The 25,609-nt window shown below is 43.0% G+C and overlaps 1 protein-coding gene across 2 annotated transcripts; it reads right to left on the reverse strand.

Annotated features, from left to right (window-relative positions):
* Positions 1-142: 142 nt before the first annotated feature.
* LOC106580531 (U3 small nucleolar ribonucleoprotein IMP4) lies at positions 143-25,300 on the reverse strand. Of its 2 annotated transcripts, none has more exons than XM_014161712.3 (9): positions 3,634-3,721; positions 3,108-3,216; positions 2,865-2,948; positions 2,605-2,714; positions 2,207-2,339; positions 1,734-1,888; positions 1,539-1,633; positions 1,354-1,427; positions 143-1,150 (listed from the first exon to the last, which is right to left on the reverse strand). In XM_014161712.3, exons 1-9 carry the CDS (start codon positions 3,634-3,636, stop codon positions 1,038-1,040), a joined length of 876 nt encoding a protein of 291 aa, XP_014017187.1. In that variant the 5' UTR covers positions 3,637-3,721; the 3' UTR covers positions 143-1,037. The 2 variants fall into 2 exon arrangements, with proteins under 2 accessions (XP_014017187.1, XP_014017186.2); XM_014161711.3 differs by lacking the exon at positions 3,634-3,721 and adding an exon at positions 25,132-25,300 and having other exon boundaries at positions 790-1,150.
* Positions 25,301-25,609: the final 309 nt, after the last annotated feature.

Raw genomic sequence — 25,609 nt, forward strand, 5'->3', positions numbered from 1 at the left:
CTGAATGTACCACATTAAACGGCACATCCATAACTATTAATTTTAAATAGCAAAATATCTACATGCAATAAATGGAGGTTGGGCCTCATTCTGTGATAAAGCAAATGTACAGTTTGTATCATATGAGCAAGTAAAAACAAGATTAAAACCTGGGACTGCTTTTATTTTCACATGTTGATCATCTCTGGGCAAGTCACTAGCTCAGATACAGTACATATTTATTTTTATTTAAGTAGGCAAGTCAGTTAAGAACAAATCCTTATTTACAATGCTGGGCCAATTGTGCGCCACCCAATCACGGCCGCATGTGATGCAGCCTGGATTTGAACCAGAGACTGCAGTGACCCCTCTTGCACTGAGATGCAGTGCCTTAGACCGCTGCGCCACTCAGGAGGCCAAATTTGTGTCTTTCTATAAACTTGGGAACCAGTGAACATTTCTTGTTGTGGTTATTATTGTCAATCATTTTGTTGACAGAACCCATTGTATTAAATATCAACTATTAAAAAAAATATTGAAATTCTTTTATCTTTTTCATTCTTCTGGAAGGTTTAGCATGGCTATACATTTTAGAGAAGTTGACTAAAGCACAAACAGACATGCCTACTAGGCATGACAAAGAAACATGCAGTTTTCATGTGACATTTTGAATGACATGTAGATGTTTTGTTGTTGCTAGTAGTTATGGTCTCATTGTGCCTATCTAGACTCGTATTCCTGAAACTACATATTTGAAGCTGCAAGAAAATCATATGTATATCAAACCATTTAGAAATGTTTACCCCGATGTCACACATTGGCCCCTTTATTTATAGAAAAAGACCCATATGTAGTACAAAACCACTGAAGTAAAAATGTGTTACACATGACTTGTCCGGTAGAGTCTGTTTCCATGAAATTATCCATGGTCTGACACCATATTAACATCAAATACATATCCGAGGAATGGTGTGTAAAACTTAACACAGCATTATGCAACTATGTGGTTGGGCTGCTTTTGCCATGAGCGGTCCATGAAAGGGGCATACTGGTTGAGGCTACTCCACGCTGAGAAACTTCCTCTTTTTGGCAGTGTGTGTGTACGAGTGGTGGCGCCACTCAACGTCCGCTGTAGCCTCATTCTCCAGGGTACCAAGCTTGATCATGTACACTACAGACGGAAATCCAGTTGTTAAAGCACTAGTTTATAATATAACAATTATAATGATGTGTGTACATCATCAACACACACAAGAGGAAGATACACAAATGGTATAGGGGCTGCAGTGCAATTAATACAAAATTCCACCTTGTAAAAAAAAAAAAAATCCTTTGATGTTGCTAATGATGAGAAAGGGAAAACATTGCACTTACATTTCATTTCAAATCTAGGCCCAACTTCTGACAACTCAACATTCTTGTGGTCCGTTTTCTTGTAAGTGTGATGTCTGCAATGAAAATAGGTCCTTTAAGTGAATAAGTCTGAGTCTAGAAAATTAATCAGAAAAACACAAGGTACATTTTCCTAAATAGCTCATCCAAAGCATCCCCCTACTCACCTGAAAGATATAAAATCCTCCTGGTTGGCAAATGTGACAACTCGTCTACTGTCCTCTTTAGGCACTGGGAACAAATACTTGAGGATATTGGAAACCTGATTGAGATTTACTTACAGTCAGTGTCAAACATTTGCATACACTACTCAAATAATACGTTTATTTATTTATTGAGAATTGTTAAGTGTCAAGCCTCACCCTCTGGCCAAGTCGTGAGGAGAAGTTGTGAAAAATGAGGTGGGGGTAGGCCTCAGACATGGTTCCAATGTCCGGCACATCATGTCTCATTACCACATTGTAAAGGGTGAAGTACGCAGTTGGTCCAAAAGGTAGGTGGCACACCACCAGCCCATCTATTAATACCACAGGCAATATAAAAGTAGTTATTTTAAGGTTACCTCAATGCAGTGTTTTTATACTTGGAAATAGTAATTATAGTCTACCCAGATCCATTTGTGCACTCTTGCCTACTCTATTGCTTTCTTGTGAAGCCAAACATGGCACGGCAAGGAGTGACAAGGAAATAGCACGATATAGCACAAATAGACTGGATAATTACAACCGCTGTTCGCATTAAACAAACACCTAATATTATTAAACCTAGAGAAATAATAGTGCAGGGCTATGATACTTAATTGAGAGGATTTGGTGTTGGTTATGGATGGGCTTACCTGGCTGTCCTCTGGTTTCATGAACAATGACCAGGTCTGTAACATTGTTGGCTTTACAGGCTTGTACCAGAGCATTGATCTCATGACCTCCCCTGTTCATACGCTGAGCGCCTGGGAAGATCAGCTTCACCTCCTGTCAACAGCAAAAGTTACACATCAGGCACAATTGAGGAGATGTCATTACTGTAAACATACTTTGTGTTAGAGATTGGGCAGAGGACAGACATTTAACAAGAACGCATCTCTCAAATAATCTTTCTACGATTCCTTAATCCTATCTCCTTGCCTCCTATCTTCTCCAAAGCCTTTTTAGAAGGAGGCGAGTAAAGAGGATGCAAAGAATCAAGGAAAGACAAATTGAGAAAGGGCCAATATCTTGAGACATAATGGGGACAGACTTTGACAAACATCTTGAGTCGAGAGCTGGGGTCTCTTGACGTTGTGACCATGACCTTTGGATCCTCCACTCCAGCCCATTTATACTCATCATCCATGTGAGAGCTGACACCTGCACACACAGAGAAGCTCCCAGTCAGTCACTGGTTTGCTCATTGTCATGAGCGACATAATATTTACAGTGGATGTGCAGATGCAGAACCTGATGTGCGGAAAAAACAGAATTATATGGAGAATGTCATTTTATTTCTATGGAACAAACCTTCCGCTCCCTCATCGTCATACTCCAGCAATTTCTGTAACTGTACTGCTTCTCTGCGAACCTCTGTAGGGATGAGACGATTGTCTGCGAAAAAAAAAGAAGAGTCAAAGTCTTGGAACTAACTAATGTTACCCAAATTGTCACTTGTTTTCAAGGCCATGCCTATTGCCATCCTAAAAAGTATCAAAACATTTCAGATTGTTCATCATTCACCCAATCTTCTGAATTACATGCAATCCTCACCATCAAGAGCAGATTTCAGCTTCTGTTTCTTCTCCTCAATCGTCCGCACTCTGTCCTCCTGGGCCTTCCTATACAGATACTCCCGTCTCAGTCTCGTCTCTCGGCGAAGCTACAATCAGACACAAACACACCATGTACAGTTGAACATTGGCTATATCATTCATTCATAAGACAGTATCATGGATTAAAGTGTAAAAAATGTAAATTAAAAAACCACCAGGCATAAATGAACATAGTGGCTCTCCATGAGACTCATGTAACATAAATAAAACCAACAAAGATCAGTCTAATAAAATCTTAAATACACAACAGTCCAAAATGTCCACTTGGCTGTGTTTGGCTAGCAAACTAGCTAGCTAGCTAACGCTATGAAGCTAGCTAGCATGGTAACCTGGATCAGCAACGTTGAAACAGAGTGTCCGACATCAAAATATTTGTTTAATTTCTACACTGGAGTCAGAAATAATCTGATGTTTTAAGCAAATATGAGATTATTAAAAGCTAAACAAATGTTCAGTAAATTTACCATTATGTTGCTTTGCTAACACTCACTCACACGCATGGGAGGCTGTAAGGAAGACACCAACACTCTTTTTCATTGGATACGCCAACAGCCAATGGCAGTGAACAAAACTGTCTAGCTGGATGACAAGTACACGCCATCGAAAATAAAAGTCCCAGATACAAGCCATAAGAAACATTGATTGAACCAAATATTGGAAATTCATTAGCATTTAACGTTCGCATATTTGAGTCATTAGCTGTTTTTTTTATTTTCACAGATATCAGGACAGCTTCCATTCACATTTCTAAATGTGTACTAAGCTATGCTATATTTGCCTATTAAACACTCACAACTTTTAATTATATGATTCAATGTGATTAAATCAACCCAACTATGCAAAAACAAGAAGAAGAAAACAAGCGCTCTCTATTAGGCTCGATATATTTGATTGGCCATTTTCTGACATGCCCCTCTCAGACACTGACATACACTGACAAAACCACCTTCTGCTCGGTTTTATCTCATATTTTGAACATTCAACAACAAAAATGTTTCACTGTTCTGGCTTGCAGGTAAGGTCCAGATATGCTTTGAAAAAGTGCTTGAGACTTTTTTGTGTATTTGTTTTGAACATTTGCTGTTTTTGATCTGACCTAGGATGGATTTCAATAACCAAAGCTAAATTGAAGGCATAGCAACAAAAAATTGTTTTACAGAGTGAATATTGTTTTGACTGAACTGATATTCAATACTTACTGTACATATTTGTTTAAGTGTTTGTTACAATGTTACAAAACACTGTCAGCTGTTTTCAAAATAGAAAAGTTAAAGTTACAGATGACTCATAACAATTAAATCTACTTTATGAAACAATTTGGGATGCATAACAAGTTTAATTCTACTGCCATTCACATACTAACAGATTCTACCCCCAACCCATAAGACTGCTGAACAATTAATCAAATGGCCACCAGGACAATTTACATTGACCCCCCCCCACCCCCTTTGTTTTTACACTGCTGCTACTCACTGTTTATTATCTATGCATAGTCACTTTACCCCTACCTACATGTACAAATTTACTTCGACTAACCTGTACCCCCGCACATTGACTCGGTACCGGTACCCCCTTTATATAGCCTTGTTATTGTTATTTTATTGTGTTACTTTTTCTTACATTTTTTACTTTAGTTTATTTAGTAAATATTTTCTTAACTCTATTTCTTGAACTGCATTATTGGTTAAGGGCTTGTAAGTAAGCATTTCACAGTAAAGTCTACACCTGTTGTATTTGGCACGTGACAAATTTGATTTGATTTGGTTGTGATATTTGAGATGGGAAATTCCCCAAAACTTTTCATGAACTGATGTCTTGATAGGTCTACGCCTACAAGTACAATTTGAAAATTAGCTATGTAGCGTACGAACGGTTTGGCCTACAAACTAATATGACCACTCCATGGACACGTCTGAAGGTAACCAGTACCAGTTAAAATCCTTAAGAGTCTGTTGATGCACCTGTGCATCAATCTAAGTAACAGAAGAAAAAAAAAATGTATGAAATTGTATGAAATGTATGCATTCACTACTGTAAGTCGCTCTGGATAAAACATGATCATCATACAGTATGCTGTATAAAGAGTTTGGATAACTTTCTATGGATCTAATTTAACTGCACTGTATGACTAAATGACTAAAATGTAAATGTAATAATACAAAAATCCCCATCAAAATCTGTTAGTGTAAGCTAGCAATGTTTTTTTGCATGGGCTGCGTCTCAATCCGCATATATATAAGGCCGCTCGAAGCTCCACTCTGTTGATCTACGTGCGTGCACATGGGTGGAATGGGATTTTTGGGGGCAGCGGACTGTTTTCGTTGCGTTCCACCCAGAGAGGAAGTCCGCCTTGTGTAGTGTATATCCACTAGGGGCTTGGGGAGCCAGAGTAGCTTACCAAGCTAGAGGGGCTGAGGCACTCTTTTTTACTGTAGCTAAAGACAACATGCCTGTTTACAAATACTAGTAGCTAGCTAGTTACATGTCAGTCTAGCAATTTTGGCTCCCCACTCATTGCAGGCCAGCTGCTGCTACCAATGCCAGAGTGCTTGCTGGGGACCCAAACACCAAGCCCATATGTCTTTGTGGGATGCGAGGCCTTCCCTCTGAGGGTAAACATGATGCGACCATATCCAGGTAAGATACATTAAATACATGTGACTATATACATTTGTGAAAATTATACCAATATAGACATTGTAATGATATGCATATAAGTGATCAAGCATCTTAGTAAGAGAATAAGGGCCTATGTCCAAAGCATATGCTACGCAGTTGTTACAGTACATTGATAGCCTTCATATTCCTGTTCAATACTAATGGAAATGCTTATTTTATTCAAAGGGTCTTCTGGCCTTGATGACACTAAGATCTACAGCTACTGCCACTCAAGAACCAGAAGAATTTCAGAGAATTGCTTTGGGATCCTTGCTACAAGACGCGAGGATCCTAGAGAAAGCTGAGACCATTGTGAAGGCCTGCATGGCCCTCCACAATTACCTGCACCACGGACACTAGACATTGACAACACTGTCATCAACACAGTACATCCACCCCATGTTTGTTGACCACTCCACAACCACTGGGGACCTGTGTCCAGGAGAGTGAAGACAGCTTCCTGGACCCAAAAAACATGTAAATGTTGGAGTGTGGTTTGGAAAACGTGTTTACATACATTCTCTTATTCTGGTTGATGTCTGTCATGTTGAGCTACACAAAATGGTTTCCCTGTTCTTCTTATTCACACTTTACAAATCACAATAATGACAGTCACTTCATCCTTGTTTTAGTTTTTCATATTCTTTGGAGGCTAGACCTTGTTATGTGTAGTTGCCTTTCAGTGGAGACCTTCCTGCTATAGTACATGGGTGAGATTGAGTGGTCAGCTGTAGACAATAAGGACAGACCCCCAAGACATTAACCTAATCTACAAAGTAGTACAAGTTTACTGAGTGACTGATTCAAAACAGTAATATTTTCTGCCACAAGTACAAATACATTTGCAGACCTTTTAGATATTTATTTACTACCTCAAGGGGAAAATAGTGATACGGAAAACACAGGGTAAAGTGTGGTGAAAGGGGAAATAAGAGAAAAAACTAAGTAAACACCAGTAACAAGAATGAGGAAATAAGTGAATATAAAAAAATCATGCAAAAACCCCCCTGTAAATTACCCACCACCCTTACGTGTGAATAAGAAAAAAAGCACACAACACGTTTTTGGAGTGAGACAGAGGGCTCTGGGGCGGACTGTTTTCGTTGCGTTCCACCCAGAGAGGAAGTCGAGAAAAAAAAAGCCGATACCGATTAATCAGCCGATTTTAAACATTTATTTGTAATAATGACAATTACAACAATACTGAATGAACACTTATTTTAACTTAATATAATACATAAATACTATCAATTTAGCCTCAAATAAATAATGAAACATGTTCAATTTGGTTTAAATAATGCAAAAACAAAGTGTTGGAGAAGAAAGTAAAAGTGCAATATGTGCCATGTAAAAAAAGCTAACTTTTAAGTTCCTTGCTCAGAACATGAGAACATATGAAAGCTGGTGGTTCCTTTTAACATGAGTCTTCAGTATTCCCAGGTAAGAAGTTTTAGGCTGTAGTTATTATAGGAATTCTAGGACTATTTCTCTCTATACGATTTGTATTTCATGTACCTTTGACTATTGGATGTTCTTATAGGCACTTTAGTATTGCCAGTATAACAGTATAGCTTCCGTCCCTCTCCTCGCTCCTACCTGGGCTCAAACCAGGAACACATCGACAACAGCCACCCTCGAAGCAGAGTTACCCATGTAGAGCAAGAGGAACAACTACTCCAAGTCTCAGAGCGAGTGACGTTTGAAACGCTATTAGCGCGCACCCGCTAACTAGCTAGCCATTTCACATCGGTTACACCAGCCTAATCTTGGGAGTTGATAGGCTTGAAGTCATAAACAGCGCAATGCTAGAAGAATTGCGAAGAGCTGCTGGCAAAATGCACGAAGGTGCTGTTTGAATGAATGCTTACGAGCCTGCTGCTGCCTACCATCGCTCAGTCAGACTGCTCTATCAAATATCAAATCATAGACTTAATTATAACATAATAACACACAGAAATACGAGCCTTTGGTCATTAATATGGTCAAATCCGGAAATCATCATTTCGAAAACGAAACGTTTATTATTTCAGTGAAATACGGAACCGTTCCGTATTTTATCTAACGGGTGGCATCCCTAAGTCTAAATATTCCTGTTACATTGCACAACCTTCAAAGTTATGTCATAATTATGTACAATTCTGGCAAATTAATTACGGCCTTTGTTAGGAAAAAATGGACTTCACACAGTCCGCAATGAGCCAGGCGGCCCAAACTGCTGTATATACCCTGACTGCTTGCACGGAACGCTAGAGAAGTGACACAAATTCATGTTAGCAGGCAATATTAACCTCTCTAGGGTAGGGGGCAGTATTTTCACGGCCGGATGAAAAACGTACCCAAATTAAATAGCCTACTACTCGGGCCTAGGAACTAGAATATGCATATTATTAGTAGATTTGGATAGAAAACACTCTGAAGTTTCTAAAACTGTTTGAATGATGTCTGTTTGTATAACAGAACTCATATGGCAGGCAAAAACCTGAGAAAAATCGAACCAGGAAGTGAGAATTCTGGTGCTTGTAGTCCTTTCAAGTCATTGCCAATCGAACACACAGTAACTTAGGGTTCATTTTTGCACTTCTCAAGGCTTCCACTAGATGTCAACAGTCTTTAGAAAGTTGTTTGAGGCGTCTATGATGAACAGAGAGCCAACAAGAAGGTGGGAAAGTTGGTGACCCAGGGAAGGACATCAGTTCATTGGCGCGCATTCACTTGAGAGGTAGCTGTGTTCCAAAACGTTTTTCAAGACAATGGAATCGTCCTGTTGGAATATTACTGAAGTTTCATGTTATAAAGGCCCTAAAGATTGATGCTATACAACGTTTGACATGTTTGAACGAACGTAAATATAACTTTTTTTACTTTTCGTCGTGACATTTTCCGCGCGCTTCCTACACTTGGAGTAGCTAACTGAACGCGCTAACAACAAGGAGCTATTTGGACATAAATTATGGACTTTATCAAACAAAGCAACATTTATTGTGAACCTGGGATTCCTGGAAGTGCCTTCTGATGAAGATCATCAAAGGTAAGTGAATATTTCTAATGCTATTTAATATTTTAGATGACTCCAAAATGGCGGGTATCTGTATTGCCTAGTGTATTTTTCTGAGCGCAGTACTCAGATTATTGCAAAGTGTGCTTTCCTCTTGAAGCTTTTTTGAAATCTGTCACAGCGTTAGCATAAAGGAGATGTTCATCTATAATTCTTTGAATGACAGTTTAATATTTTATCAACGTTTATGACGAGTATTTTTGTAAATTGTTGTGCTGATTCACCAGAAGTATTGGAGGCAAAATATTTTCTGAACGTCACGCGCCAATGTAAAATGGGGTTTATTGATATAAATATGAACTTGATCGAACAAAAAATGCATGTATTGTGCATGATGTCCTAGAAGTGTCATCTGATGAAGATCGTCAAAGGGTTAGTGCTTCATTTAGCTGTGTTTTGAGTATTTGTGATGCATCTAGTTGCTTGGAAAATGGCTATGTTGTTATTTGTGTCTATGTACTCTCCTAACATAATCTAATGTTTTGCTTTCACTGTAAAGACTTTTTGAAATCGGACAACGTGGTTCGATTCAGGAGAAGTGTATCTATAAAATGGTGTAAAATAGTCCTGTGTTTGAGAACTTTGAATTATGACATTTTGTGGTTTTGAATTTGGCGCTCTGATTTTTCACTGGCTGTTGAATAGTGTGAACCGAAAGAGGTTAACTAAATATGCAGGTTTAAAATATATACTTGTGTATTGATTTTAAAGAAAGGCATTGATGTTTATGGTTAGGTACATTGGTGCAACGACAGTGCTTTTTTCGCAAATGCGCTTGTTAAATCATCACCGGTTTGTCGAAGTAGGCTGTGATTCGATGAGAAATTAACAGGCACAGCATCGATTATATGCAACACAGGACACGTTAGATAAACTAGTAATATCATCAACCATGTGTAGTTAACTAGTGATTATTTTAAGATTGATCTTTTTTGTAAGATAAGTTTAATGCTAGCTAGCAACCTACCTTGGCTTCTTGCTGCCCTCGCGTAACAGGTAGTCAGCCTGCCATGCAGGCTCCTCGTGGAGTGCAATGTAAGGCAGGTGGTTAGAGCGTTGGACTAGTAACCGGAAGGTTGCAAAAAACGAATCCCCGAATCCCCCCTGAACAAGGCAGTTAACCCCCGTTCCTAGGCCGTCATTGAAAATAAGAATGTGTTCTTAATCTGACTTGCCTAGTTAAATAAAGGTGTTTTAAAAAAAATTAAATAGGCAAATCGGTGACCAGAAATACTGAATACTGATTGTTATGAAAACTTGAAATCGGCCCTAATTAATCGGCCATTCCGATTAATCGGTCTACCTCTTAGTCGCAGGATCCTTAGCTTAGTGATGAGCTTTGAGGGTACTATGGTGTTGAACGCTGAGCTGTAGTCAATGAATAGCATTCTCACATACGTGTTCCTTTTGTCCAGGTGGGAAAGGGCAGTGTGGAGTGCAATAGAGATGGCATCATCTGTGGATCTGTTTGGGCGGTATGCAAATTGGAGTGGGTGTAGGGTTTCTGGGATAATGGTGTTGATGTGAGCCATTACCAACCTTTCAAAGCACTTCATGGCTACGGATGTGAGTGCTACGGGTCTGTAGTCATTTAGGCAGGTTGCCTTTGTGTTCTTGGACACAGGGACTATGGTGGTCCGCTTGAAACATGTTGGTATTACAGACTCAATCAGGGACATGTTCAAAATGTCAGTGAAGACACCTGCCAGTTGGTCAGCACATGCCCGGAGCACACGTCCTGGTAATCCGTCTAGCCCCGCAGCCTTGTGTATGTTGACCTGTTTAAAGGTCTTACTCATGTCGGCTACAGAGAGCGTGATCACACAGTCGTCCGGAACAGCTGATGCTCTCATGCATGCCTCAGTGTTGCTTTCCTCGAAGCGAGCATAGAAGTGATTTAGCTCGTCTGGTAGGCTCGTGTCACTGGGCAGCTCGCAGCTGTGCTTCCCTTTGTTGTCTGTAATAGTTTGCAAGCCCTGCCACATAAGACGAGCGTCGGAGCCAGTGTAGTATGATTCAATCTTAGCCCTGTAATGACGCTTTGCCTGTTTGATGGTTCGTCGCAGGGCATAGCAGGATTTCTTGTAAGCTTCTGGGTTAGAGTCCCGCACCTTGAAAGCAACAGCTCTACCCTTTAGCTCAGTGTGAATGTTGCCTGTAATCCATGGCTTCTGGTTGGGGTATGTACGTACAGTCACTGTGGGGACGACGTCCTCGATGTACTTATTGATAAAGCCAGTGACTGATGTGGTGTACTCCTCAATGCCATCGGAAGAATCCCGGAACATGTTCCAGTCTGTGATAGCAAAACAGTCCTGTAGTTTATCATCTGCTTCATCTGACCACTTTTTTATAGACCGAGTCACTGGTGCTTCCTGTCTGTGGTGGTAAATAAACAGCCACGAAAAGTATAGCTGAAAACTCTCTAGGCAAGTAGTGTGGCCTGCAATTTATCACAATATACTCTACTTCAGGCGAGCAAAATCTAGAGACTTCCTTAGATTTCGTGCACCAGCTGTTGTTTACAAATATGCACAGACCGCCGCCGCCGCCCCCCCCCTTGTCTTACCGGAGTGTGCTGTTCTATCTTGCCGGTGCAGCGTATATCACGCAAGCTGAATATCCATGTCGTCATTCAGCCACGATTCCGTGAAACATAGGATATTACAGTTCTTGATGTCCCGTTGGTAGGATATTCGTGATCGTACCTCGTGTAATTTATTGTCCAATGATTGCACATTGGCGAGTAGTATTGACGGTAACGTCAGCTTTCCCAGTCGCCTTCGCCGGGTCCTGACCAGGCATCCGGATCTTTGTCCTCTGTACCTGCGTCGCTTCCGCTTGCAAATAACGGGGATGTCGGTCCTGTGGGGTGTTTGGAGAATGTCTTGTGCGTCGTCTTTGATGTAGTAAAAATCTTTGTCTAATCTGAGGTGAGTGATCGCTGTCCTGATATCCAGAAGCTCTTTTTTTGCCGTAAGATACGGTTGCAGAATCATTATGTATAAAATAAGTTACAAATAACACGAAAAAACAACAACACATAATAGCACAATTGGTTGGGCGCCCGTAAAACTGCTGCCATTTCTTCCGGCGCCATGTTATTGGTCACTGACAGACTCATTTTCGACACCTCAAACGAGTTTACCACATATGCATCCTTACTCAAAAAATGCATCCCAACAAGAAGCGATTCATTATCATTCATACACGTATCCTCTACTCCAATTTTAGACAATTTCCTTTTTTGTCCCAGTTTTCGCTACTACTGTTGTCCATTCAGAACATTCGTCTTCACCAATTATGCTTGACGCGCTGCTTGATTCGAACTCAGCATCCACTTCCGCCAGCTTTCCTACCAAAAGTAGCAGAATGTCTCTTCTGTGTAGAAAAAATACCGGAAAAAAAAGTGTTGTAGACACAGGGGCAGGACTTCCGTTGAAAAACTCACTCAATACTGCCCCTAGTCTTCACAAGAAATGATACATCTGTCGGGTTTCAATTTCCATGTAGAAAAATCTGCGTTGAATAACGGAGCGTATAGAAGATGCCCCTTTTATGACACGACATTGCAACACTGCGCTATGCTCCGTCGGCTGTAGAGCAGAGCTGTTGTGAAGGAAGTTGTCAAGGAAGTGAGTTTGTGTTTATACAGGAGCTGGCGCCCCCACCTATCGTCAACCAATCATTGTTATAACATTTGAGAAGCGCACAGCGATGCGGTACAGAGCTTGATTTGGCCTCCGCATGCCTCAGGAGGATTGACCATGTAAAGCCTCTAAATTGGCTTTTGTGCCTTGATCACACAGACAGAATTACTGCATTTTGGTACACCAGAAGTACATTAATTTCCAATGGAACCCTGCGTTTGCGTTCTGTGTGCTGCATACACTGACTTTATCAAACTGTATGCGTAGACGGCTTGACAGAAATGGTAGCAGAAGGTAAAAGTTGAACTTTTGTTGTACACATATCCAGATGATGCTGCTTACCATTTTTCGCAAGCTCTGTTGGTGTGATCGAGGCATTAACGTCAGCCTTCCGCAACTGCGAAAATCGGTTTTCTCACGAAAACGTCTTTAGCTTCCGAACGGTTTGGCATACAAACTAATATGACCACTCTATGGACTTGTCTGAAGGTAACCGGTGCCAGTTTTTAAAACTGGTAACTGGTACAGGTTACCTTCAGATGAGTCCAAAGAGTGGTCATATTAGTTAAAAACCTTATGAATGTGTTATTCAACGCGTTTATGGGCTATAGTTAAAAGTCCATATTCAAAAAATAATAATATATATATATATATATATACATACAGTGCCTTGCGAAAGTATTCGGCCCCCTTGAACTTTTCAACCTTTTGCCACATTTCAGGCTTCAAACATAAAGATATAAAACTGTAATTTTTTGTGAAGAATCAACAACAAGTGGGACACAATCATGAAGTGTAACGAAATTTATTGGATATTTCAAACTTTTTTAACAAATAAAAAACTGAAAAATTGGGCGTGCAAAATTATTCAGCCCCCTTAAGTTAATACTTTGTAGCGCCACCTTTTGCTGCGATTACAGCTGTAAGTCACTTGGGGTATGTCTCTATCAGTTTTGCACATCGAGAGACTGAAATTTTTGCCCATTCCTCCTTGCAAAACAGCTCGAGCTCAGTGAGGTTGGATGGAGAGCGTTTGTGAACAGCAGTTTTCAGTTCTTTCCACAGATTCTCGATTGGATTCAGGTCTGGACTTTGACTTGGCCATTCTAACACATGGATATGTTTATTTGAACCATTCCATTGTAGATTTTGCTTTATGTTTTGGATCATTGTCTTGTTGGAAGACAAATCTCCGTCCCAGTCTAAGGTCTTTTGCAGACTCCATCAGGTTTTCTTCCAGAATGGTCCTGTATTTGGCTCCATCCATCTTCCCATCAATTTTAACCATCTTCCCTGCCCCTGCTGAAGAAAAGCAGGCCCAAACCATGATGCTGCCACCACCATGTTTGACAGTGGGGATGGTGTGTTCAGGGTGATGTGCTGTGTTGCTTTTACGCCAAACATAACGTTTTGCTTTGTTGCCAAAAAGTTCGATTTTGGTTTCATCTGACCAGAGCACCTTCTTCCACATGTTTGGTGTGTCTCCCAGGTGGCTAGTGGCAAACTTTAAACGACACTTTTTATGGATATCTTTAAGAAATGGCTTTCTTCTTGCCACTCTTCCATAAAGGCCAGATTTGTGCAGTATACGACTGATTGTTGTCCTATGGACAGAGTCTCCCACCTCAGCTGTAGATCTCTGCAGTTCATCCAGAGTGATCATGGGCCTCTTGGCTGCATCTCTGATCAGTCTTCTCCTTGTATGAGCTGAAAGTTTAGAGGGACGGCCGGGTCTTCGTAGATTTGCAGTGGTCTGATACTCCTTCCATTTCAATATTATCGCTTGCACAGTGCTCCTTGGGATGTTTAAAGCTTGGGAAATCTTTTTGTATCCAAATCCGGCTTTAAACTTCTCCACAACAGTATCTCGGACCCGCCTGGTGTGTTCCTTGTTCTTCATGATGCTCTCTGCGCTTTAAACGGACCTCTGAGACTATCACAGAGCAGGTGCATTTATACGGAGACTTGATTACACACAGGTGGATTCTATTTATCATCATTAGTCATTTAGGTCAACATTGGATCATTCAGAGATCCTCACTGAACTTCTGAACTTCTGGGGAGAGTTTGCTGCACTGAAAGTAAAGGGGCTGAATCATTTTGCACGGCCAATTTTTCAGGTTTTTATTTGTTAAAAAAATATCCAATAAATTTCGTTCCACTTCATAATTGTGTCCCACTTGTTGTTGATTCTTCACAAAAAATTACAGTTTTATATCTTTATGTTTGAAGCCTGAAATGTGGCAAAAGGTCGAAAAGTTCAAGGGGGCCGAATACTTTCAAATAATAAAACTATATACACTGGTCAAAAAAATAAAGGGAACACTAAAATAACACATCCTAGATCTGAATGAATGAAATAATCTTATTAAATACCTTTTCTTTACCTTTTCTTTACGTAGTTGAATGTGCTGACAACAAAATCACACAAAAATAATCAATGGAAATCCAATTTATCAACCCATCGAGGTCTGGATTTGGAGTCACACTCAAAATTAAAGTGGAAAACCACACTACAGGCTGATCCAACTTTGATGTAATGTCCTTAAAACAAGTCAAAATGAGTGTCACGTCCTGGCCAGTATAAGGGTTAATTGCCATTGTAGTTTGGTCAGGACGTGGCAGAGGGTATTCGTTTTATCTGGTTCGCGGTGGTGTGTTTGTTGAAGGGTCATTTGATTTAAGTATTCCGGGGTTTTGGGGCACTGTTTGATTTTCATGTATTCTATGTTTAGTCTAGTGTGTCTGTTTCTATGTTTGGTTAATTGGGGTTGGGACTCTCAGTTGAAGGCAGGTGTTGTCTATTTGCCTTTGATTGAGAGTCCCATATATTAGGGTGTGTTTGTGTTTGTCATTTGTGGGAGATTGTTCTGTGTTTAGCCTTGTGCCTTGCCAGACTGTTTTGTTGATCGTTAGTTCTTTTGTTATTTTTGTGTTCATTTAGAATTTATTAAACGTCAAGATGAGCATACACATACCTGCTGCGTTTTGGTCTCATCACTACGACAACTGTGACAGAATCTCCCACCAAACCAGGACCAAGCAGCGGAAGAAGGAGCAGAACACGAATTATATGGACTACGCTGAAGAAAGGGATTTTTACAGGGACACTCGTGAGAAATGGACTTGGGACCAGATTGTGGCTGGAGAGGGCCCATGGAGAAAGGCTGGTAAGGACCGGGAACGTTACCGAGGAACACGACTGGCGTTGAAGCACGAGAGGCACCCCAAATAATTTTTTGGGGGGGGCACACGGGTAGTTTGGCTAGGCCAAGGAAGAGCCAGAAGCCAGCTACCCGTGATTATATGGAGGAGCGTATGAGGTGGAGGGCGCCATGTTTTGCGGAAGAGCGCACAATCTCACCCATACGCACACACAGTCCGGTGCGAGTTATTCCAGCCCCTCGCAGGTGCCGTGCTAGAGTGGGCATCCAGCCTGGTAGGAGGATGCCTGCGCAGCGCATCTGGTCGCCGGTACGCCTCCTAGGACCAGGCTACCCAACTCCCGCTCTACGCACAGCAACCATCAGGCCCCTGCACAGCCCAGTCTGCCCTGTACAAGCACCCCGCTCGGACAGGGCTACTAGTTCCATCCAGCCAGGACGGGTTGTGCAGGAGGTAAGATCAAGACCGCCTGTGCGCCTCCATAGCCCGGTGTTTCCAGTTCCTGTCTCTCGTGCGGACCCGGAAGTGCGTCAGCCCAGTCTGACTCGTCCTGTTCCCGCTCCCCGCACTAGCCTGGAGGTACGTGTTCCCAGTCTGGTACGTCCAGTACCAGCACCACGCACCAGGCTTCAAGTGCGTCATCCCAGTCCGAAGTCGCCAAGGCTGCCCGTCAGTCAAGAGTCGCCAGAGCCGCCCGTCAGTCAAGAGTCGCCAGAGCCGCCCGTCAGTCAAGAGTCGCCAGAGCCGCCCGTCAGTCAGGAGTCGCCAGAGCCGCCCGTCAGTCTGGAGTCGCCATTGCCGCCCGTCAGTCAGGAGTCGCCAGAGCCGCCCGTCAGTCAGGAGCCGCCAGAGCCGCCCGTCAGTCAGGAGTCGCCAGAGCCGCCCGCCAGTCAGGAGTCGCCAGAGCCGCCCGCCAGTCAGGAGCCGCCAGAGCCGCCCGCCAGTCAGGAGCCGCCAGAGTGGCCAGACTGCCCGGAGCTGCCAAAGTGGCCAGACTGCCCGGAGTTGCCAGAGTGGCCAGACTGCCCGGAGCTGCCAGAGTGGCCAGACTGCCCGGAGCTGCCAGAGTGGCCAGACTGCCCAGAGCTGCCAGAGTGGCCAGACTGCCCGGAGCTGCCAGAGTGGCCAGACTGCCCGGAGCTGTCAGAGTGGCCAGACTGCCCGGAGCTGCCAGAGTGGCCCATCGGCCCAGAGTCTGCCGATGACCAAAACCCAAGGGAGTCTAGCAGCAACCTTGAACTGAGTAAGCTTGACAATTCAGAACTTAAAGAGATTAACTGTTTAATTGCTGAGTCTGCATACAGGGTGGAGAGGTGGAGGTCTGCCCATGATCCGGAGCAGGGGGAGTCTGCCTACGGTCCGAGGCTGATCGGGTCGGTCGGCACTCTGGAGGACAATAGGCCGGAGCCTGAACCACCACCTGCATAGGTGGGTTGGGGAGGGGGGGTGTAGCACAAGTGCCGTCGGTGACGGCAGCCACCCTCCCTTCCCTCCCTTTAGTTTAGGGGGATTTTTTTGTTGTTGTTTGGGGTTTTGTTATTCTTGAGGTGCTTCCGGGGTTAGCACCTTTGGGGGGGGGGGGGGGTACTGTCACGTCCTAATCAATGGAAATCCAATTTATCAACCCATCGAGGTCTGGATTTGGAGTCACACTCAAAATTAAAGTGGAAAACCACACTACAGGCTGATCCAACTTTGATGTAATGTCCTTAAAACAAGTCAAAATGAGTGTCACGTCCTGGCCAGTATAAGGGTTAATTGCCATTGTAGTTTGGTCAGGACGTGGCAGAGGGTATTCGTTTTATGTGGTTCGCGGTGGTGTGTTTGTTGAAGGGGCATTTGATTTAAGTATTCCGGGGTTTTGGGGCACTGTTTGATTTTCATGTATTCTATGTTTAGTCTAGTGTGTCTGTTTCTATGTTTGGTTAATTGGGGTTGGGACTCTCAGTTGAAGGCAGGTGTTGTCTATTTGCCTTTGATTGAGAGTCCCATATATTAGGGTGTGTTTGTGTTTGTCATTTGTGAGAGATTGTTCTGTGTTTAGCCTTGTGCCTTGCCAGACTGTTTTGTTGATCGTTAGTTCTTTTGTTATTTTTGTGTTCATTTTGAATTTTTTAAACGTCAAGATGAGCATACACATACCTGCTGCGTTTTGGTCTCATCACTACGACAACTGTGACAATGAGGCTCAGTAGTGTGTGTGGCCTCCACGTGCCTGTATGACCTCCCTACAACGCCTGGGCATGGTCCTGATGAGGTGGCGGATGGTCTCCTGAGGGATCTCCTCCCAGACCTGGACTAAAGCATCCGCCAACTCCTGGACAGTCTGTGGTGCAATGTGGCGTTGGTGGATGGAGCGAGACATGATGTCCCAGATGTGCTCAATTGGATTCAGGTCTGGGGAACGGGCGGGCCAGTCCATAGCATCAATGCCTTCCTCTTGCAGGAACTGCTGACACACTCCAGCCACATGAGGTCTAGCATTGTCTTGCATTAGGAGGAAACCAGGGCTAACCGCACCAGCATATGGTCTCACAAGTGGTCTGAGGATCTCATCTCGGTACCTAATGTCAGTCAGGCTACCTCTGGCGAGCACATGGAGGGCTGTGCGGCCCCCCAAAGAAATGCCACCCCACACCATGACTGACCCACCGCCAAACCGGTCATGCTGGAGGATGTTGCAGGCAGCAGAACATTCTCCACGGCGTCTCCAGACTCTGTCACGTCTGTCACATGTGCTCAGTGTGAACCTGCTTTCATCTGTGAAGAGCACAGGGCGCCAGTGGCGAATTTTCCAATCTTGGTGTTCTCTGGCAAATGCCAAACGTCCTGCACGGTGTTGGGCTGTAAGCACAACCCCCACCTGTGGACGTCAGGCCCTCATACCACCCTCATGGAGTCTGTTTCTGACCGTTTGAGCAGACACATGCACATTTGTGGCCTGCTGGAGGTAATTTTGCAGGGCTCTGGCAGTGCTCCTCCTTGCACAAAGGCGGAGGTAGCGGTCCTGCTGCTGGGTTGTTGCCCTCCTACGGCCTCCTCCACGTCTCCTGATGTACTGGCCTGTCTCCTGGTAGCGCCTCCATGCTCTGGACACTACGCTGACAGACACAGCAAACCTTCTTGCCACAGCTCGCATTGATGTGCCATCCTGGATGAGCTGCAATACCTGAGCCACTGGTGTGGGTTGTAGACTCCGTCTCATGCTACCACTAGAGTGAAAGCACCGCCAGCATTCAAAAGTGACCAAAACATCAGCCAGGAAGCATAGGAACTGAGAAGTGGTCTGTGGTCACCACCTGCAGAACCACTCCTTTATTGGTGGTGTCTTACTAATTGCCTATAATTTCCACCTGTTGGCTATTCCATTTGCACAACAGCATGTGAAATGTATTGTCAATCAGTGTTGCTTCCTAAGTGGACAGTTTGATTTCACAGAAGTGTGATTGACTTGGAGTTACATTGTGTTGTTTAAGTGTTCCCTTTATTTTTTTGAGCAGTATATATACTATATACTAATATATATATATATATATATATATATATATAGACCTAAAGGGGTCCTAAAATTGAACCCCGGTACAGGTGTCTTCTTTTTTTAACCCATAACCATGTGTGTGAGGTGTATACTTTTGTTTCAAAGTAGATTGGACTACAACGAAACAGTCTGTGCGACCCTGATTTAGCCCACTGCAGTAAAAGGTTTTAAGTATGCATTTTTTCAAGATGACTGATGAGAAAAGTGCACTACATGACCAAAGGTATGTGGACATCTGCTCGTTGAACATCTCATTCCAAAATCATGGGCATTAATATGGAGTTTGTCCCCCCTTTGCTGCTATAAAAACCTTCACCCTTTTGGGAAGGCTTTCAACTAGATGTTGGAACTTTGCAGGGGGACTTGCTTCCATTCAGCCACAATAGCATTAGCGAGGTCAGGCACTAATGTTGGGCGATTAGGCCTGGCTGGCAGTCGGTGTTCCAATTCATCCCAAAGATATTTGATGGGGTTGAGTTCAGGGCTCTGTGCAGGCCAGTGAAGTTCTTCCACAACGATCTCGACAAACCATTTTTGTATGGACCTCGATTTGTGCACGGGGGCCATGTAATTTTGAAACAGGAAAGGGCCTTCCCCAAACTGTTGCCAGAAAGTTGGAAGCACAGAATCGTCTAGAATGTAATTGTATGCTATAGTGTTAAGATTTCCCTTCACTGGAACTAAGGTGCCTAGCCCGAGGTGTCCACATACTTTTGTATATATAGTGTATCGTCCAACCCACTGTAGAATTTGTGATTTTGTCACTTGTATAATAAATTCGATAAATTAGTTTATACTGGATTAAGCGTACATTTTAGTTTACTGTATTTTCCAACATTCCATCCATCTTGTGCCAGTATCAGTTATTTTTAAGTCTTGGTCCCAATAGAATCTTACCTGTCAAATGAATATCATTTCCAGACTCAAATAGGATTCCCTCAACATTGCGCTGATGTCCAAATGATTTCAAATCGACATTTCGTGACATGACATTTTTATGTTGCATGTATTTGAAAATATCTACATTGGCCAGTCCAAATTTGCTTTTTTATTCTGCCATGGAAATAATTGTATTTCCTATTACCAAGTAATTTATGGTTTCTATGCCTTTAGTTTTCCATGTGAACCAATTTATCGGCGAATTCTGAAACGCTATCGAATGCAGAGGCAAAAAGTTGATAAACTTTGGAGGGGACAATTACATGAAATTTTCTCAAGAGCAATTCCTGAGGGGGACACCAAAAGTAGTGCTGTAACACATAACAACATAGGCTAAATGTATATTGAGGAACCATAATTACTACTACTGGATAATTGATAGGTAGTTAACTGAAGTGTTGTCCCAACTTGTTAAAATGTTTAAATCATTATAATACTACTACTAATAATAGTTATCGCAGTGTTCCTTATCAGTCCAGTATGTATGCAGGTATTTGTATTTACAACCAGCAATACCAATAAAGGCCAGTAGTTGGCAATGGTACTGTACACTGTATGGGTGCAGTTTTCGTAAATACAATGAGAATGCAGCGATCTCATCTAAAATAATCTCCATTGAGAACCATCAAAGTTGGTCTCAGTATTGAATTGACCTTTTTATTTTACTTTTTCTGATACATTTATATAGTCATTAAATATGTTCCACTGGCCTGAGTCGACTACAATAGCTTTAAACCCCACCTCTTTAAGGAATACCTAGGATAGGATAAACTAATCCTTCTAACCCCCCCCCCCTAAAAGATTTAGATGCACTATTGTAAAGTGGTTGTTCCACTGGATATCATAAGGTGAATGCACCAATTTGTAAGTCGCTCTGGATAAGAGCGTCTGCTAAATGACTTAAATGTAATGTAAATGTCTTTACAAGAACAAAAAGCTCAAAATAAGTACAGTTCTAAAACCGAAATAACTACTTCAATGAATAACCCAAATAAATAATGTAACGAGTGTCGTGTGTGGAGGACCAAGACGCAACAGGGAAGTGTATACTCATCTTCTCTTTTTAATATATAAGAAGGAGAAACAAAATAAACATGTATACAATTAACAGAAACGACACTAACAGTTCTGTCAGGTGACAAGCACAAAACAGAATACAACTAACCACAATACAAACACACCCCTAATTATAGGACCTTCAATCAGAGGCTACGATAGACAGCTGCCTCCAACTGAAGGCCCCAACACCAATTAACTAAACATAGAAATACAAATGACTAGACAGAACATAGAAATAAACTAACATAGAACAATAACCAAAACCCTGGACTAATAAATCAAATACCCCTCTCTACATGGACACATACACACAACCACCCTGAACCACATAAAACAAATACCCCCTGCCACGTCCTGACCAAACTAAACACTAACAAATCCTACCATTACAGGTCAGAACGTGACAAATCAACCAAAATATCCTTCAAAAATACTTATTTATTGTTCAGTGTCTTAACTCTTCAAACAACAGCTTTGGACAAGTATGTCACATAAAGTATGCAATTTTAAATAAAATAACAAAATAAATCATTAGTAAGTGTACTTTCATGCACTAAAAACTAAGAACTACTAAACAAAATAACAAAAACTCAGCAAAAAAAAAAAGTCCTCTCACTGGCAACTGTGTTTATTTTCAGCAAACTTAACATGTGTAAATATTTGTATGAACATAAGATTCAACAACTGAACAAGTTCCACAGACATGTGACAAACAGAAATGGCACAGTGTGTCCCTGAACAAAGGGTGGGTCAAAATCAAAAGTAACAGTCAGTATCTGGTGTGGCCACCAGCTGCATTAAGTACTGTGACACATGTGACTAACAGAAATGGAATAATGTGTCCCTGAACAAAGGGGGAGTCAAAATCCAAAGTAACAGTCAGTATCTGGTGTGGCCACCAGCTGCATTAAGTACTGCAGTGCATCTCCTCCTCATGGACTGCACCAGATTTGCCAGTTCTTGCTGTGAGATGTTACCCCACTCTTCCATCAAGGCACCTGCAAGTTCCTGGACATTTCTGGGTGGAATGGCCCTAGCCCTCACCCTCTGATCCAACAGGTCCCAGACGTGCTCAATGGGATTGAGATCTGGGCTTTTCGCTGGCCATGGCAGAACACTGGCATTCCTGTCTTGCAGGAAATCACACACAGAACGAGCAGTATGGCTGGTGGCATTGTCATGCTGGAGGGTCATGTCAGGATGAGCCTGCAGGAAGGGTACCACATGAGGGAGGAGGATGTCTTCCCTGTAACGCAAGTTGAGATTGCCTGCAATGACAACAAGCTCAGTCCGATGATGCTATGACACACCGCCCCAGACCATGATGGACCCTCCACCTCCAAATCGATCCCGCTCCAGAGTACAGGCCTTGGTGTAATGCTCGATAGACGATAAACGCAAATCCGACCATCACCCCTCGTGAGACAAAACCGCGACTCGTCAGTGAAGAGCACTTTTTTCCAGTCCAGTCCTGTCTGGTCCAGCGATGGTGGGTTTGTGCCCATAGGCGACATTGTTGCCAGTGATGTCTGGTGAGGACCTGCCTTACAACAGGCCTACAAGCCCTCAGTCCAGCCTTTCTCAGCCTATAGCGGACAGTCTGAGCACTGATGGAGGGATTGTGCGTACCTGGTGTAACTCGGGCAGTTGTTGTTGCCGTCCTGTACCTGTCCTCGAATGACTGTATTGGCCATGATGTTCAGAATTTCATTCTGTGTTTTTGGGCCTGTGTACATTGTGGTACACTCTGTTAACCACTTCAGTAAATGGGATCAGGTGTGATGTTCGGATGTACTGATCCTGTACCGATCCTGTGCAGGTGTTGTTACACGTGGTCTGCCACTGTGAGGACGATCAGTTGTCCGTCCTGTCTCCCTGTAGCGCTGTCTTAGGCGTCTTACAGTACGGACATTGCAATTTATTGCCCTGGCCACATCTGCAGTCCTCATGCCTCCTTGCAGCATGCCTAAGGCACGTTCACGCAGATGAGTAGGGACCCTGGGCATCTTTTTTTTGTTGTGTTTTTCAGAGTCAGTAGATAGGCCTCTTTAGTGTCCTAAATTTTCAGAACTGTGACCTTAACTGCCTACCGTCTGTAAGCTGTTAGTGTCTTAACGACCGTTCCACAGGTGCATGTTCATTAATTGTTTATGGTTCATTGAACAAGCATGGGAAACAGTGTTTAAACCCTTTACAATGAAGATCTGAAGTTATTTGGATTTTAACGATTTATCTTTGAACGACAGGGTCCTGAAAAAGTTAATTTTTTTGCTGAGTTTATCATACTTTACACCAGGGGTTCTCAAACAGGGGTCCGTGGACCCCTACGGGTCTCTGGTGTAATTGCAAGTGGTCCGTGAAATAAAAGTGTAATGAACGTATTCAGTACCACAAGGTTTTCAATAACTTTACATATAGAGGGGGTGGGGGTCCCTGAGGACCACTCAAAACCTTGCCTGCCTTGCCTCAAAATATGAAGGTGTTCCTGTACCCAAAAAAGGTTGAGATCTACTGCTATACACACTACTGAACTAATGAACAAAAGAACCAAACATATGTTTGCGGGTTTCAATGGATCCAACAAATTGCTGGCAGATATTTTCCCTCTTGAGACTGTCCAGCCTGTCTTTATGTATATTACAACTACGCTGTTCAGTCTCTCTTGGTCCATGCTAGCCCGTAGCCAAGTCTCCAACCTGCGGAGTGCACTGAAACTCCTCTCAGCCTCACATGAAGACACTGGCACTACAAACAAAATTCTGATCAGCACCTCAACTTGGTCAAACAACCCCCACACCTCCACTGGAAGCCTCCTGAGATCCTCTGCTGCCTCTCCACTGCTGCTACAGGGGTATTTGTTGCGAAAGAAAATCTATGTTCAGCTCAGGGTACTGATATAGAGACTCATCCAACTCCCCCGTGAGAAGTGCTCTTTCCAACTTTTGCAGGACGTTTAGACTGTCCTGGTCAAAACGGTCGCCAAACTGAACCTTCACACAATCCAACACTTAAAAAGATTCTGCCCTATAGTGATCCACTGCTTTGCCAGCAAATTGTCTTGAGTGTGTCTCAATGAATTCAATGGAGTCAATCAATGTTGTTGCTTTCTCATACAGTGCAAGGTAGCTTTCGTCATTTCTCTTGCCCCTAAGAGATGACCACACACACAGTCGACTGCAGCCTGCATACCAGAGACAGTCTGAGCTTTCTTCTGCAGTGAAATGTTTAGGCATTCAAGCTCTCCAAGAACAGCAGAGGCAAGTGTGAGGAGGCCTGCCGTGGCTAATAATTAACTAATAATAATAATTTTCATCAAGCAATGCCTTGTGTCTTCCTGCTGTTTAGTCCACGTGCTGGATAACTGGGCACTGGATTTAGCTGATGTGCTGTTACAGTTACAAAGTGGTGGTGGGTTTGGAAGTTTTGATGTGCTGTGAATTTTACAATGGCTTTTCTCCAGTTCCTAAATCCTGCACTAATGAAGGCAGCTCTTTGGCCAAAAGATGGCTGGCTTGAAAACCCTTGGCTACAGTGAAAACACAACATCCTTTTATTGATGGATTATAATGTAGCCAGAGGAAATCGCGAAACCATTTCTCTTGAAACATCAAGACACTGTTGGCAAGAGTTTGCGGTTCTATAAATTGTGGGTGTGGCTGATATGGTTTTGTGCCATCACTGAGGTAACTGGACACTGTAACAGTTTAGCTTCTGTCCCTCTCCTCGCCCCCAGGTTGGGGCACATCAACAACTGCGTCGTTACCCAAGGCGCCACGGTCCTTGCAGAGCAAGGGGAACAACTAATTCACGGTCTCAGATCGAGTGACGTCACCAATTGAAACGCTATTAGCGCGCACCACCGCTAACTAGCTAACCATTTCACATCGGTTACACTCACCCCCTCTTGACCTCCTTTTCTGCACAACCAGTGATCCGGGTAAACAGCATCAATGTAACAGTTTAACTTCCGTCCCTCTCCTCGCCCCAACCTGGGATTGAACCAGGGACCCTCTGCACACATCAACAACTGACACCCACGAAGCATCGTTACCCATCGCGCCACAAAAGCCGGAACAAGGGGAACAACTACTTCACGGTCTCAGCGCGAGTGACGTCACCGATTGAAACGCGATTAGCGCGCACCACCGCTAACAAGCTAGCCATTTCACATCGGTTACACCACTGTCCCATATACTGGTGGTGCTGGCAACATGGTTGACACCTGGTCCTGCCGTGGCTGTGACACTGTCATCTGAAGTCTCTCTCCCTTCCACCACCCTCACTTACTCGCAGTCTGTCTCCTAGAAAATAAATAAGGTGTTTGCCATACTCCTAACTACCGTTACCCAAAACTACACAATCACAACGGCAATACA

The sequence above is a fragment of the Salmo salar genome, chromosome 20 (assembly GCF_965601325.2).
Source record: "Salmo salar chromosome 20, fSalSal1, whole genome shotgun sequence".
Classification (NCBI taxonomy): domain Eukaryota; kingdom Metazoa; phylum Chordata; class Actinopteri; order Salmoniformes; family Salmonidae; genus Salmo; species Salmo salar.